This window comes from Vidua macroura, chromosome Z, assembly GCF_024509145.1.
Source record: "Vidua macroura isolate BioBank_ID:100142 chromosome Z, ASM2450914v1, whole genome shotgun sequence".
In the NCBI taxonomy this organism is placed as follows: Eukaryota; Metazoa; Chordata; class Aves; order Passeriformes; family Viduidae; genus Vidua; species Vidua macroura.
The window spans coordinates 41647532-41662999 of NC_071611.1; the positions used below are offsets into that span (position 1 = coordinate 41647532).

General features: G+C 56.1%; 2 protein-coding genes across 7 annotated transcripts in view; both read left to right on the forward strand.

The window, feature by feature from the left end:
* ATOSB (atos homolog B) overlaps positions 1 to 7214 on the forward strand; it is a 38801-nt gene extending 31587 nt beyond the window's left edge. For all 5 annotated transcript variants that reach the window (XM_054003639.1, XM_054003640.1, XM_054003638.1 and 2 more), the window contains 7 exons: positions 64 to 1338; positions 2854 to 2912; positions 3226 to 3322; positions 3756 to 3914; positions 4294 to 4362; positions 4823 to 5028; positions 5328 to 7214. In XM_054003639.1, the coding sequence (XP_053859614.1) occupies positions 229 to 1338; positions 2854 to 2912; positions 3226 to 3322; positions 3756 to 3914; positions 4294 to 4362; positions 4823 to 5028; positions 5328 to 5481 (1854 nt within the window). In that variant the 5' untranslated portion in view covers positions 64 to 228 and the 3' untranslated portion in view covers positions 5482 to 7214. The remainder of the gene's footprint in view (positions 1 to 63; positions 1339 to 2853; positions 2913 to 3225; positions 3323 to 3755; positions 3915 to 4293; positions 4363 to 4822; positions 5029 to 5327) is intronic.
* A 128-nt stretch (positions 7215 to 7342) lies between these two features.
* STOML2 (stomatin like 2) lies at positions 7343 to 15372 on the forward strand. Of its 2 annotated transcripts, XM_054003643.1 has the most exons (10): positions 7343 to 7446; positions 9169 to 9321; positions 9598 to 9697; positions 10690 to 10748; positions 11001 to 11102; positions 11718 to 11852; positions 12983 to 13127; positions 13454 to 13533; positions 13746 to 13874; positions 14565 to 15372. In XM_054003643.1, exons 1-10 carry the CDS (start codon positions 7396 to 7398, stop codon positions 14694 to 14696), a joined length of 1086 nt encoding a protein of 361 aa, XP_053859618.1. In that variant the 5' UTR covers positions 7343 to 7395; the 3' UTR covers positions 14697 to 15372. The 2 variants fall into 2 exon arrangements, with proteins under 2 accessions (XP_053859618.1, XP_053859619.1); XM_054003644.1 differs by lacking the exon at positions 9169 to 9321 and having other exon boundaries at positions 7346 to 7446.
* Positions 15373 to 15468: the final 96 nt, after the last annotated feature.

The following is a 15468-nucleotide window of genomic DNA, read 5'->3' on the forward strand; positions in this document are numbered from 1 at the left end:
CCAGAAGACTAGATGAGGATGGAGAGCCAAGGCTGATCCTCATCCTTCTCTCTTTTTTTCCAGATGCTGTGCTGCAGAGCACCTCATAGTAGAGGGCTCACACAGAGATTCTGAGTGAGAGGGGGCCCAGCTCCCACTCCCTGCCCTTTCACCCTGACCTGTGGCACTTTACAGTCGCCCTCCTGCTGCTGCATGGGCTCCGCTCAGAGTCCCAGCAAGTGAGGCTCCATGCGGCACATCCACACAGAGACGTCTCTGTCCCCGGAGCGCAGCACAGACCCCAGCCTGTCCCAGCCCAGGGGGGAGACACCCTTGGAGCCTTCCTCGCAGTGCTGCACCCACCGCAGCATCCTCATGGGCTACAATGAGACAGAGATCAAGCGCCAGAAGGTTTACCAGGTGTCCATCTTCTCCCATCTCTCCAGCTCCTCTGAGAGCACGGAGCAGCGGGCAGGCACCTGGCCAGCTGTCAAGAGGGGATACCCCAAGCAGCGAACTCCGGAAGGGGGGCGAGATCCCAAACGAACTCACTGGGGTGACAGGGGGGTGGATGGGGGCCCTGGGCAGCCTTCCCTGGATGATGATGATACCTTTGAGGATGGTCTGCTGGTGGAGGAGCTCTCCCTTTGCGGCTCTGCCCAGCACTTCTCCCACAGTGGGCTGCGGGTGGTGGAGCACCGCTGTGAGGACAGCCCTAGCTACAGCCCCAAGGCCAGCAGAGAGGACAAGTCACAGGAACTCTCCTTTTCCTCCTTCTCCTCATCCTCCTCCTCCTCTTCCTTCTCCTCCTCCTCCTCCTGGCCCCAGCACATTGCTTGCAGTACTTTGCACATGAGAGACAGTTGCCCTGTCTCATCAGGGGATCAGCCCATAGACTATGGAGAGAATGGGGAGCCAGCAAGTGGCCGCAATGTACTTCACCTTGAATTGCACAGCATTGCACAAACAACCCAGTTGGACCCTGGTGGGAAGAGAGAGAAGCCAGGGAGCAGCCCAACTCACACCAGCAGGGCTAGCGGAGAAGCAGAAGGGCCAGTGGTGGCCAATGGGTGCAGGGAGTCCCCAATTCCACTGGCAGCACTCAGCCCTGAGCCCAGCAACCTGAGCTCCCAGGAGATGACACCCTGTGGGAGCAGCCAGCTCAGTGGCACCTGCCCAGCCAAAAGGAAGTTGCTGCCCGCTGGCGAGGTTATGGCTGACTCCTGTTCTGAGGATGAGAGCCTGTCCCCACCAGCAAGGAAGAAGAGGGTCCTGCCATGCCATCCTGTGCTCACAGCCTGCCGCAGCACTGATGCCAAGGGAGCTCCGTTCTGGAATCACCTGCTTCCTGCAGCCAAGGTGAGCATTGCTCATGGGGGGAAAGAGGGAATGGCCTGGGGATGCCCAGAGCTCAGGACTGTGCTTGTGGGCAGTGTGGTCCAGTGTGGCACCATGCCCTCTCCTGTCCCTGAGTTGCAGTACCGGTGTGAGCAAGGCAGCAGCTGACAGTCAGCCCTGACACACATGGTCTGTTTTAACCAGCTCTTGACATCCTGTAGTCACTGGATCCTCTGCATGCAACCAGCTTTTTCTCCTGGAGAGCCTTGATTGGACAGGAGACAACCTCCCCATGGCAGTGAGAGTTGGACATGTCATGAAGCCACTTTTGGTGTCTAATGGCTTCATGTTAAGCTATGATATACCAGCAAGCTTGTGAAGAGGTCTGGCCTCTGCGTGCCTAATGAGGAGGAAGGCAGATGTGTGGGATGGTTTCAACTGGCCATGATGCCCATTAGAGCAAGTGTCTGGTGGCAGTCAGTGGGACTGGACATGCTTTGACCAAGGAGCCCAGTGCTGTGTGGCATGGAGCCCCATGCCTGTGGCATGTCCTCAAGGTGCCACAAACTCCCAGCAATGGAGCAGACTTGTGAGGTTTGCAACTCTCCCTAGCAGCTCAAGAGCTGCCTCTGATTCCTCCTTTGTTACGCTGCCCTTCTTATCAGCCCCCTGCCTGCCAGCTGAGGCTGCAGCAGACTCAGGCCACACCTGGCACCATCTTCTTTTTCTCTGGGGCATCCCATGGTGTGGGGACCCACAGGAACTGATGTCAGAGCTACCTTGGTTTCTTGCTGCTTGGGCTCTGTTGCTGCCTGCCTTTTTCATGACTGTTCCCCAGCCGAACTGCCCCCAGCACTGTCCTTGCAGAGTGGAGCCCTCCAGCAGCTTCCCTGGGTTTTCCCACCCAGTCATGCCAGCCAGCTCCATCATCCCTTTGTGTTGTGCTATCCTTTGTGTGGCTTCCAGAAGGGAAAGCCCCTGAAAAAGGGACATCTTTAAAAGGAGGCTGCAGTGTGTCTGTGGCTTTAACCCCCCCACCCCACAGCTGTAGGATCCTAGCTGTGGGTAGGGGTGGGCAACACACCCCTCTGCCTGGTGGCACTACTGAGGACTTTGCATGAATCACCAGGGGACAGAACTTTTCCGAGGCTGGTTGGGGAGTGTCCTTGTAGGTGTCACTAGTCCCTGGGAGGCGCAAGGGGGTGTCATTGCATGGCTCTGTCTACAGGTGTGTTGTCACGTGGGCTGCTCCTGAGACCTCCTTTGTAAAGAGGGAACAGTGTGTTGTACCCTTGGGTACCAATACCATCATTCCCAGCTGAGCCACTTCAGGGTTTGGGCAGCCCCGTGTCCCCACGAGACACTCCAGTCTGCCCTGCTGGCCACTCAGAGGCCGCTGATGGCTGCCCAAGGACGGGAGCCTGTTCCATCTGTTGGGACCCTCATGGGAATATGGGGCAGGGCAATGGACAATGGCACCTCCCATGGGCCCTGGTTGCTGCCCTAACATGGTTCTCCATTTTGTATCTCCTCCAGAGCTCTTCGGATTGCACTGCGGTTGGGAGGAGGCTGAAGAGTGGGCTGCGTCTCAAATCGTGAGTGTCCTGGCAGCCCTGTGGGATGGACATGGGGGCTCAGGATGTCTGCCCACTTCAGTGCCCTGCAGCCCCATGGGAGGTTCACGTTGGGTTGAGTCCTCTTCCCTGCCCTGGCCCAGGTATCTCACCTCCATAAGACCACAGATTGGGGTGGGGGTGGTGTTTCTTCTTCTCCTGGGATATAGGAAAGTGGGTTCAACCCCTAGCAAAGGTACAGGGGACCTGGAGAGGGATCCACATTCCCAGCAACATGAACAACATGGGCTGTGTGCTCTTCAGTCCAACACCAGTCTTCTCTCCTCACTCCAAGGCGACATCTCCGGACCAGCCTCCGGAGGGGCACTAGGTCCCCCACAGTGCCCTGGGCCACCACCACTGTCAGCCATGCTCTGCTGGGCAATTTTGAGGTAATGGTGCCTGTCTGCAGGGGGGCAGTGGGTCCAAGGGGCTCCACGCAGGGCTAACAATGAATGTGAGAGGCTGAACCTGATGGGAGCCCTGGTGTGGGGCTGAGCTGGGCTGATTGTCCCCAAAAGGCCTGCCGTGCAGTTGCCACCACACAGACCACCAGCAGCATGGCTCAGCCAGCAGATCCTTGGGTAGAACCTGTTGAGATAGGTGCTGTGAGGCTGAGCCGAGGCACTCTCACTGCTTCTCCCTGTTAGATGGTTGGTGTTATCCCAGCAGTTCAGGGCGGGTCTGTCTCAGAGTGGGGTCTCTCGGCACATGAGGGCAAGCAGCCAGCTGGGTGCAGTAAAGATGGGGATGACTTCACCTGGAGCTTTGAGGCAGGGGGTAGGGCTGATGTTTGAGATTCCTTAATGCTTCCCTCCCTCTCAGGAGTCCATCCTGAAGGGGCGCTTTGCACCATCGGGGAGGATCGAGGGTTTCACAGCAGAGATTGGTGCCAGTGGCTCCTACTGTCCCCAGCATGTCACCCTGCCTGTTGACGTCACCTACTTCGACATCTCTGAACACAGCGCGCCCTCGCCTTTCCTGGTACATAGATGTGGGGGAGCTGGGGGGACTGTACCCTGACACCATGGGGCACCCCTCACTGTAAAGAGTGGCTCAAGCAACCACTTGCTTGTGGAAATGACTGCCTGTGCCAGGAGCAGTCTTTAACCCAAAAAAGCAAAAAGGGAAACATACATGAGGGAACATACATAGGCCCTGCTGCTTTATGGTTGTCATTGTCATCACCTCTCGTCACCACCTCTCTTTTTCTGCTTCTTGTTTGGAGAGGGGCTGAGCTGGGGGTCTTCTTGTTGACTTGTGCCAAGTGTTCCCAGCGAGAGAGTCTCAGGCCCATGCTGGTTTCCAGCTGGGCTTTTCCTTGGCTTTCTCCCTCTCTCACATGCTGTTTATTTTGCCCCAGGGAGTGATTGACTTGGAGGCCTTGGGAAAGAAGGGTTACAGTGTGCCCAAAGCTGGAACCATCCAAGTGGTGAGTCATTCCCTGGCCTGCAGTAGCACTGTGGGGATGGGGCTGGTTGGGCTCTGGTTGCCCTGCTTGGAGGGCAGGGGTGTGCTCCATGACATTGTTAGGCAGGGCAGCAGCTGGAATGGGCGTCTCCTGCCCAGAGGTTATGTGGCCACCAAGACAGCATAGCAGAGAGGAGGACTAGGGTGTTGTCAGGGAGACAAGCTGATGGGAGAATTGGGGAAGGAAGAGGTGGGTGAGGGTTTTGGCAGGAAAGTGCATATGCACAGTGGGAATGGGATGTGATGGAAGAGGAGCACAGGTGTGAAGGTGGGTGGAAAGGACTGACCTATGACAGTCAGGCTAAGCCCTCTAGGATTTGTGTGAGGCTTTCTGGATCTTTGGTCTAGCAGCTCCTGCTCCCAGATGCCCCATCTCTGCCCTGCATCCTTCTCAGTCTCACCCCCTACTCCTCTGCCCCCAGACCTTATTTAACCCTAACAAGACTGTGGTGAAGATGTTCTTGGTGACATACGACTTCCAGGACATGCCAGCCAACCACATGACCTTCCTACGCCATCGCATCTTCCTGGTGCCCGTGGGGGAGGAGGAGGGGTCCACAGTGGCCCCCAGTGACCCACTGGGCACCAGCCCACCCTGCAGGGTCCTCTGCTACCTGATGCATCTAAGGTAAAGCATGCCAGGGGGATGGGCACCTGTCCCAACTCACCCCTGGGCTCCTCTGTGACATGTCCCAAGCCTGCAAGACAGGAGGGACTGGGGAGGAGCAGGGACCAGCTGTTCCTTTGGGAAGGTTGGAATTGCCACCCTGCCCAAGGGCAGCTGTCTCTGTCCCTCTGAAGGCAACCAGAGTGGGAGGCTACCTTGACCAGGAGCCAGAGTAGTCAAGGAGGTTGTGCCCTCACTGAGGATGCCCTGCCCTTGCCTGGGGAGCCTGAGGTTCCTCTGCCCTGCTTGTCTCCACGCAGGTTTCACAGCTCCAAGTCAGGGAAGATCTACCTTCATGACGACATTCGTCTGCTTTTCTCCCGCAAGTCGATCGAGGTGGATTCGGGGATCCCCTACGAACTGAAATCCTTCACAGAGATGCCGCGGAACCCCTGCTACTCACCCCGGGCCTGACCTTCTTCACTCCTGCCCCCTGAGCCACTGCAGAGCCTCCAGACCAGCACTTTGGGGAGAGATGAGTAAAGGGCCAGCAAGCACTGCTTTGAGATATCACCCACCCTCCTGACCAGCACAGACACCACACTCTGCAGCAGGCCTGGGATCACCCAGGGGGCTTCACCAAGAGGGGTAGGGGCTGAGGAGCAGCCCTGGCACTCCAGGGACATGCCCAAGCCTTCTGCTGGCACTGCTCCCAGCTTGGAGATTTGGCTGTGGCTGAGGTGGGTGGGTGTGGAGTGAAGAGTTGGACTGGAGCTGTGAGTGAGACCATCCATACTGGTCTCGTGTCTGGGAGCAGGAAGTGTGGAAGAGTTTGTATTTATTAGTATTTATTGTTGCTGGGAGTGCAGAGGAGGCTCGTGCAGAGGATCAGAGATGCTGTGCTTGTTCTTCCCCTCAGCCCTGCCTGCACCAGGCTGCCCGTGTTCGGGCAGGGCTGTGGGAACTGTGAGGATGACTAGGGACAGGGATGCCTCAGCCCGTGGAAGGGAGAGTGACCCAGTGCTCACACAGGGTGCAGCTCCCAGGTCAAGGGTGTATTAAAAGCCCAGTGACAGGCTGAGCCTCCCTGGCACCAGCTTTGCAGGGCCAGCCCAACTCCAAGCAGCTTGGGGAGGTCTGCACTTAACTTCTGAGTCTTTTAGGGCAAGACAGAGCCCAGTAGACCTATGGCTGTCAAGGAAGTGGCCACTGCCAGGTTCCTGAAGGTAAGAGACACAGTTGCCACGTGGATGGGGACCTGGAGCTCTTTGCAGGAATATGGGGATAGCCCTCTGGGCAAGAGCCTCCAGAGCACGTGAGCTGTGAATCTGAGAAGATTGCCAAAAAAAAAAAAAAAAAAAAAAAGGAACTTTGCACTGTCTGTGGGTGTGGGGTGAATCCCATGCAGGAGGCAGCTTTGGGCAGGGACTGCCAGCAGGGTGATCAGGGGATGGAGGATGGTCAGGAGCCCCAGCTTAGAAAAACGGGGAAACGGGGAAGCAACAGAGGAAATCAGACTGTGGGAGCTGGGCTGGTTCCTCAGGAGCAGGACTGGGAGAATCCAGTCTGGGGCAGTCAGAGGGACAGGGCCAAAAGTAAAACAAACTTGCACATTCCCGTCTGTAACACCTCTCTGCCCTCTGAAGGTCTAGGCAAGGCTCCTCTGCCAGCCCAGGCTGTGGGGATGGATCCTCAGCCCCTCCATCAGAGAGAAGAGGGGGACAGGCCCAACCCCATCAACTCCCACCGCTGAGGCTGAGACCCCAGCGCAGGGGGCTCCGTGTGGGGATGGGCCAGGACTGGGAAGGTGTGGGGGCAAAGTCCTGTTCTGCCTTGCCCGGGGGCGGCCGAGGGGCTCCGGCCCTGCTGCACTGGGGTTGGGAAGCCTGAACCTGCCCATATACTCACACTGGGGGCCTGAACCCTCCAAACGGAGGTTTCGAACCCCCCTCACACCGGGGGTTGCTCCCCCAAACCCGGGCCCTGAATCCCGCAAACTGTGGATCTGAACCCCCCCAAACACCGGGGGCCGCTCCCCCACTGCCCTGGCCAGCGGGTCTCGAGGACCACCATGACACCAGAGTCCCCCTCTCCCCCAGGTCACCGGGGCTGCCCCTCTCGCCGTGGCCCTGCGGGCTTGCGAAGGCCGTGCCGGTACTTTTCGTGTTCGTTTCTAATTTAATAAACGTCCGTTTGGAGCTCCAGAATGAGATAGGGGCTGCCGCGCCCCGATGGGGGTGGTGCAGAATCGCGGGCAGGCGGAACCTGCGGCCGCGGTCGGAGGAGCCGGAGGGACCGATCCGGGCGGCGCACCCGGAAGCGGTGCGGTGCAGGGCCCTTCCGGGAGTGCGGGAGCGGCGGCGCCGAGCGGGGCGGGCGGAGGGGGCGATGCTGTCGCGGGCGGGGATCCGGGCCCGGCCCGGCCTCGGGCTGCTGCAGGTGCGGGCAATGAGGGCGGGTGGGGAGGGAATGGGGAGAACTCCCCGTTCGGAGCGTGCCCACGTGGGGAAGGTCCGGATAGTGGATGCTGGAGGGGCCGGGAGAAGGCATCTGTACTGGGGGCACTGGGATGAGGGGGATGGTGTTGGGGGTCTGGGAAGTGTTGGAGGGGAATTGGGAAGGGATGGGGGAAATCGGTGTCGGGGGACACAGAGGACGGACGGGCATGGGGGGTCGGAGGTGAGTTTTAGTGGGCGGTGGATTCGCGGGTCCGGGAAAGAAGTGAGGGGGAATTGTGCGGGGGTTGGGGGTACGGGGTTACGGGGGGCTGTGGACAAATGGGTACCGGCGGATTGAGGAGATACCGGCGATCTGTGGTGGGGCTCCGGGAGAGTGCTGGTGTGGTGGTGAGGAGCTGGGCAGGAATAGGGCTGTGTGGGCACGGCGGGGTGAAAAACATAAACGGGTACGGGGGGACTGAGAGAGAGTCGGTGGGAGCTCGGTGTCGGTGTTTGGGGTCCGGTGAAGGGCTGGCGGTGTGGGGGCTCGGTGGAGGAGAGCTGGGCAGGGCCGGGGGAAGGGGTGCGGTGCGGTGTGCAGTGGACAGACGGGAATGGGGATTGAGCAGGGGCAGTGGGGTAGTGACGGGGGTCTGGGGAGAGCCGGGCAGGGACAGAGGTGAAGGGCGGGGCGGTGAGGTAGAGAACAGACTGGTACAGAGAGCCTGAAGAGGGTGGTTAGTGGTGGGGGCGGGGAGTGTTTGGAGCTGGGAGGAGCTCGGGTGTGGGCAGGGGGATGGACAGGGATAGAGAGTAAGGAGAGAGAGGGATGTGGTGCAGAGGACAAATGAGTGAGGGGGTAGGGGTTCGGTGGGTTGGTGGTGCTGAGGGTTTGAGGGACACCGTGCATGATAAGGAGCTGGGCAGAGAAGGGGGTGTGAGGAGGAGGGGGTGCAGAGGACAAGTGAGGGTATGAGGGGGACTGAGAGGGGTCTTTGAGGGGGGTGTTGGGGATCTGTGGAAATGCTGGGATGGTGGTGATGAACTGAGTAGGGATTGGTGTACAGGGAGGCATTGCAAAGGAAGCTGTGGGCAAACGGGTATGAGGAGCGCCAGTGTGGGGTGGCTGAACATGGGGAGTGGTGAGGTGTGGCTGGGTTGTTGGAGGAGAAATGGATGTGTGGGGCTGTGGAGGTGTGAGCTGGGTTGGGACTGGGGGGAGCTTGAGAGAAGCTGTGTGAGTGAGGGTCTTTGGAGAGGAGAGTGGGGGAATGCCTGCACAAAACAGCTCTTTATGGGAAGCCCTGGTGGCAGCCAGAACTGGGGAGGGACAAGTCTTTGGAAAGGGCTGGCCTGGGACTGAGGTGGGGGAGTGGGCCTGAAGGGGTTATAGGGGCTGAGTGGAGCAGAAGAGACCCACATGCACACACTTTCATTGCCCTTATGGCAGGAGGCTTTATTCCCCACTTCTGGGTGGATGTGAGAGGAGTGGAGATGTACAAAAAGCTCTGGCATGGGATTGAGCCCCCCTGCACCAGTGCAGAAGACTGTCCCTGGCACCAAGGCTTCTCGCCTGCGGGAACATCCTTACAGCATGGGCTTGTTAGGGGCATTGTTAGGGGTCCTGGTCTCCTGATCATGAGCCCAGACAGGGTAACAGGTGTGGAGCTGGCTCTGAGGTACCAGCAGCTGGTCTCAACCCTGCTCCATCTCCTTCCCCCAGCACTCCCAGCAGCTAAAGCGTGCAGCACGGCTGGCCCCAGCTCCGTGCCGCTGGAACTCCGGGCTGCCCATGAACATCGGGGTGCTCTTTGTGCCACAGCAGGAGGCCTGGGTGGTAGAGAGGATGGGCAAGTTCCACCGAATCCTTGAGCCTGTAAGGAGCAGCTTTTCTCCCCTCCTGGATTCAGCAGGTTCCTAAAGCTGTAGCGAGGCGCGTCCTTTGCACGAGGATCCAAGAGGGGTGGTGGGCTTAGTTTCCCAGGCTGAAATCCTTTTGGGTGCCTGTGGACTAATTTTCCTTGGTGGGGTGTTAAAAGCACTGAGTAACTGAAATTCCTCGTGTGTAAAACGTGTTTGCAGTGTGTGGCCTGGGCTTTGTTTTCAAGACTCTATCTAGTGCATGAGCCATCTAATCCCACCCTTTTCCCAGGGTTTGAACTTCCTCATCCCTCTCCTGGATCGGATTCGTTACGTTCAGAGTCTCAAAGAAATCGTCATTAATGTCCCAGAGCAGTCAGCTGTCACACTGGGTGAGGAACAACTTTCATGTCCTGCCCCTTTCCTTCTGCTGCATCTGGGGTGAGCAAGGGATGATGTGAGGATGAGTGGGATTGTCCCAAGCTCCTGCACTCAGCCCTGTCCCTTGGTATCCAGGCTTGGCCATAAAAGCACAAGATCACTGAATGATTTGGGGTAGAAAGGACCTTAAAGTTGGTCTCGTTCCAGCCCCCCTGCCATGGACAGGGGATACATTCCACTCACTCGCCTGGGCTGCTCAAAGCCCTGTCCAGCCTGGCCTTGAACACTTCCAGGAATGGGGCATCCACAGCTTCTCTGGGCAACTTACTTCAGTGCATCACCACCCTCACAGTAAAGAACTTCTTCCTAACATCTAATCTAAGCCTGTCTTCCATAAACTTTAGGCCATTCCTCCTTGTCCCATCCCTCCATGTCCATGTGAAAACTCCCTCTCCATCCCTCTTTAGGTACTGGAAGGCTGTTGCTGTAAGTGGGGGCAGGCCAGGAGGTTCCATCTGCTCTCTCTGGGCTGCAACTGCCCCTTCTTGCTGAGTTGAATGCACCTTACCAGAAATAAACTTTTCAGGTGTTTTCCTTTATTGAACCACAAAAGAAATTTCTGTTTCTGTTAAAAACATTTTAGAACAGGTTAATGGATGTGATGTTAATGGACAGCTCTGTTATATTTCCAGTTTTAAGTGGTTTGTTTTGGTTTCTTTCCTCCTTAAATCTTTATTTACAAGAGCTACAGTGTGAAATGCTTCTATTGGGAAAATCAAGGTCTGTTGTACATTAAAGCATCACAGTGCTGTCCAGGGAATGTAAGATCCTTTTTACAAAGCCTTTAAATAAGAAGATCTATTTCAGCCAATCCTCTTCTGTGCCATGCTGCTTTGTCAAGGTGAAAAAGGATAAGCCTGCCCAGCTATGCTGTGGAAGAGGGAGTTTCTGTGTTTTGTTTGTGCTGCTTCAGTAAACAGGTTCTGCTGTTCTCTCCTGACAGATAACGTCACCTTGCAGATTGATGGTGTGCTCTACTTGCGGGTTATGGACCCCTACAAGGTACCATCCCTGCCCCTTGGGCACGTTTTTTCTGTCTCTGCCCACTCCCTGCTCCCCAAAATGTGTACTCCAGCCTCTATGTCTGCCTGGCAGGTGGGCTGGGCACTCTGACTCCTCCCAAGGCTCCAGACTCCATGTTTTCAGCAGGGATGTCTGGCAGATTTCTTGCTTTAGTGCTGTTTGTCTCTCCTGCCTTGTTCAGCATCCCTCTTGGCATCCCTATCCACTCTGTTTTGTGCTTTTGCTCTTCAGGCCAGCTATGGGGTGGAAGATCCTGAGTACGCAGTGACCCAGCTGGCCCAGACTACCATGAGATCTGAACTTGGCAAACTTTCCCTCGACAGAGTCTTCCGGGTGAGCTGGGGAGATGGATCACAGAGCTGACAGTGTCTCCCAAAATCCCAGGACAGCCTGCATGGCCAGGCTTCTGTGCTTAAAAGCAAAATGCCCTTTTGCTTAGAGGGCTTATGGCTTCTGTTTCAGTTGACCTATTGGTGAATCCTTGGAGATGGGTCTTCTTTCAGTTGTTTTTTTAACAGTAGCTATTTTTTGCCCTGCCCTGGGTTATTTGGAGGGGATGATGGGTGGTATGTACCCAGACCCAGCTGGTCTAGCTGCCTTTCTTGAGTCAGTGACTCTTCGCTCATCCCCAGTGATGAATATCCCTGACCTGTGTCATGGGGTACTGTAATGCTTATACTGCATTTGCTAGGAAGAAACTGGAGTTGCTGGCATTCTCTTGTATCCAGATGTTCTATCCCAGCAGCTTCAGTGTGGGGCACTGCTCTCCCTAGGAGATGGTGACCTCTTCAACAGCTGCAGGAAGCACCTAACCCTGCCCAAAACCTGTGGAGATGTTTTTTTCTGGCAGACCTTGGCCTGTAAGGGAGGTGTCTGTTTCCCTCCTGACACCTCTCTCATGCTAAGCCCTTCTTCTCTGCTCTCTGCCATTTCTTTTGTGTGTCCCAGGAGCGGGAGTCCCTCAATGCCAGCATCGTGGATGCCATCAACCAGGCTTCAGACTGCTGGGGCATCCGGTGTCTGCGCTACGAGATCAAGGACATCCACGTGCCCCCACGTGTGAAGGAATCCATGCAGATGCAGGTGAGGCTCTCTGGGAGGGAGGTCTGGAACAAGATGGAAGCTTCCTCTTCCATACTGCATTACAGAATCAATAAGGTTGGAAAAGACTTCATCAAGCCCAGCCTATGACCAAACACTACCTTGTCTACCAGACCATGGCACCAAGCACCAAGTGCCATGTCCAGTCTTTGCTTAAAGATCTCCACAAACAGTGTCACTGACACCTGTCTGGTAGCCCATTCCAATGTCTGATCACCCTTTTTGTGAAGAAATTCTTCCTAATGTCCAACCTAAACCTCCCTGGTGTTGCTTGAGACTGTGTCCTCTCATCCTGTTGCTGAGTACCTGGGAGAAGAGGCCAATCCCCATGTGACTGCAGCCTTCTTCCAGGTAGTTGTAGAGAGTGATATGGTCTCCTCTCAAGACCTTGTCTTCTCTTGTCCAGACTAAACAACCCCACCTCTCTCAAGGGCTCCTCATCAGACTTGTGCTTCAAATCTTCCCCAGTGCCATTGCTATTTCTGGACACTATAGCATCTCAATGTCCCTCTTGAGGTGCCCAGAACTGGACACAGGACTCAAAGTGTGGCCTCCCCAGTGTTGAGTACAAGGGGATAAATCACTTCCCTGGTCCTGCTGGCCACACTATTGCTGATACAGGCTATGGTTCATTATTGTTACCTGTCCAGAGCTGGCAGCAGCCACCCCGTGTGTCAGAAGGACACTTTGGCTGCAGACATACAGCTACTGAACAAGTAACTCCTGTCATAGTTTTGGTGGTGGTGGCCCCTGCCTGCAACATACAAGCCCTGCCCAAATCTCTTTAAAATCCCTTCTGTGGGGAAGCAAATCTCAGAGCTGAGATTTGAGAAGAGCTGGACACCTTCGGAAAAGCTAGACGCCAGATATTTGGGCTGGAAGAGGAGGAGGGGGAAGCAACTGTCCACTTAGGTGGCAATGGGTCTGGGAAGGGCTGTGTCGCATGAGGAGCAGAACCAGCCCTTGCCAAGACCACACAGTGTTCTGTAGCTGTATTTTCATGCTTTGCTAAGCCATGTTTCCCCCAGCAGAACAAGGAGCATGTCCTTGCCCCACAGATGGAATTTCCTCAGCACAGCCATGGCAGGCTGGTGTCTGACCTGTGTTTGCAGGTGGAGGCAGAACGTCGGAAGCGGGCAACTGTGCTGGAGTCAGAGGGGACGAGGGAATCAGCTATCAATGTGGCTGAAGGCCAGAAGCAGGCCCAGATCTTGGCATCAGAAGCTGAGAAGGCCGAACAAATCAACAAAGCTGCTGGTAGTGCCTGGGGCTAAAACGTGGGGTTCTGTAGCCCTCTGGACTGAGGGGTGGTGCTATGGGGGAGAAACTGCATCACTGTGAGCCAGGCTTCCTCAGCCACTCTGATCCTTCTTTCCTGGGGCCTCAAGCTAAGCTCCAGTTGATGTTGCTGCCCTGCCCCAACCTCCTGTAAGCAGGAGGCTTGTGATAGTGTTGCTGTTGGGGAAGAGCCAACCATGCATACATTTAAATTGTCTTGATTCACTCCGTGAGATGGTCAGGATTCAGTCCTTGCAAGTGCTTTGTCGTGATTCTGATGTGCACCCTGCTGTGGTTCTTTGCAGGAGAAGCCAATGCCATGCTGGTCAAGGCCAGGGCCAAGGCAGAGGCAATTCAGCTCCTAGCAGCTGCTCTGGCACAGCAGGTGAGTGATGGCTACCTGGAGCAGCCACTACTTTGCTGCTGGCACTGGGGAAGGTGAAACTGCAGGCAGGGTGGCACCTGGCTTTCTCCTGGACACTCCTGTCACCTTCAGCAGCACAGCAGGGAGTGAGGATCTTTGCTGGACTGGGGTGGGCTGGGGATACAGACAGGGATGAGCTGTTGGTGGCACATGACTTGTCCCTCTGTCCCCAGCACGGCAATGCTGCTGCCTCCCTGTCTGTGGCAGAGCAGTATGTGAACGCTTTCTCCAAGATTGCCAAAGACTCCAACACCGTTCTGCTGCCCGCCAACACCGGCGATGTCACCAACATGGTCGCACAGGTCAGTGTAGCCCATGTGTCCTGGGCTGCATCCAGAGCCCTGTGGGCAGCAGGGCAGGGAGGGCATTCTGCCCCTCTGCTCTGCTCTGCTGAGACCCACCTAGAGTGCTGCATCCAGCTCTGGGCTCCCAGCACGGGAGGGACAGGGACCTGCTGGAGTGAGACCAGAAGAGGCCACCAAGATGATCAGAGGGCTGCAGCACCTTTGCTGTGATGAAAGGCTGAAGGAATTTGGATTGTTCAGCCTGGGGAAGAGAAGGTTCCAGAGAGACGTAGCACTATCCAGTAGCTAAAAGGGGCTTCCAAGGAAGATGAAGAAATGCTTTACAAGGACATGTAATGATGGGATGAGGAGGAATGGCTTTAAACTGAGTGAGTAGGTTGAGATTAGATTTTGGAAAGAAATTCTTCCCTGTGAGGGTGGTGAGGCCCTGGCACAGGTTGCTCAGAGAGAAGCTGTGTATGCCCCATCCTGGGAAGTGTTCAAGGTCAGGTGGAATGGGGCTCTGAACAACCTGCTCCAGTGCGGGGTGTGGAGGGGTGTGAAAAAGGATCTTTAAGATCCCTTCCAACCCAAGCTCTTCTTGCTCTCACCCAAGTGAGGATTGTTTCAGGGAGGTGAAGAGGGCATCATGCTGGGGCCTGGCCCTCTCCTCTCCTTCCCTCCCTATGATTGTCTCATTCCCTCCAGGCCCTGGGGATCTACACCACACTGACCAAGCCACAAGCTGTGAAGACCCAAGATGAGATGCCCCCAGCCCACGAGAACTCCCACTCTCCTGCCACAGAGGTGCTGAAGGCAGAACAGGGCAGCTCCAGCTAACAGGGCTGGAAGGATCTCATACCCTCTCCTGAGGTGTGCTAGCAGTCCTGTTCTGCTGCAGGCAGTCGCTCTTGTTCCCTTAGTCCCTATTTTGTATTGGATTTAAATCATGTAATAAATGGTAACAGTGCTGCTGCAGCACGTTCCCTCGTGCTTGGGTGCTTGACCCCAGCATTCAGTGACGAAGGGGGATCATCCCTCCTCAACAGGCTCCTGCTGGGATCTCCCATGGACATGCAATGACATACAAGAGTGAAAAACAAGATATTCTGAAAAAAATTCTTTCTGTGAGCGTGGTGAGGTGCTGGCACAGGTTGTTCTGGGAAGTTGTGGATGAAGCTCAGAGCAACCTGGTCAGGTTGAAGGTGTCCCTGCTCACAGCAGGGGGGTTGGAACTAGATGATCTTCAAAGTAACTTTCCAACCCAAGCTACTTTATGATTCTGTGAATTTGGGAACCCCACTCTTACGAAGGATGCCTCTCCCAGTGCATCGCCTCTCTGGGAGTGTGAGCTGCTCTCATCATCCCATCCTCTGTCAGCTCCCAGAAGCTGCCCCTACAGTGTATGACTGTGCGTTCTCTACAGCGAGCTCCTCACAGCACCCAGCACAGGGCGGGGAGTGCCTCTGTCGATTAATTAATTATTTGATTAATTAAAACAACACTTTCGCCGTTATGAGTGTGCCTCGCTTGCCGGGAGGGGACCTCCTGGCCGCCAGGAGGCGCTGCTGCCCCGGGCCGCTCCTCGCGGTGCCGCTCTAGCGCGTTCGGC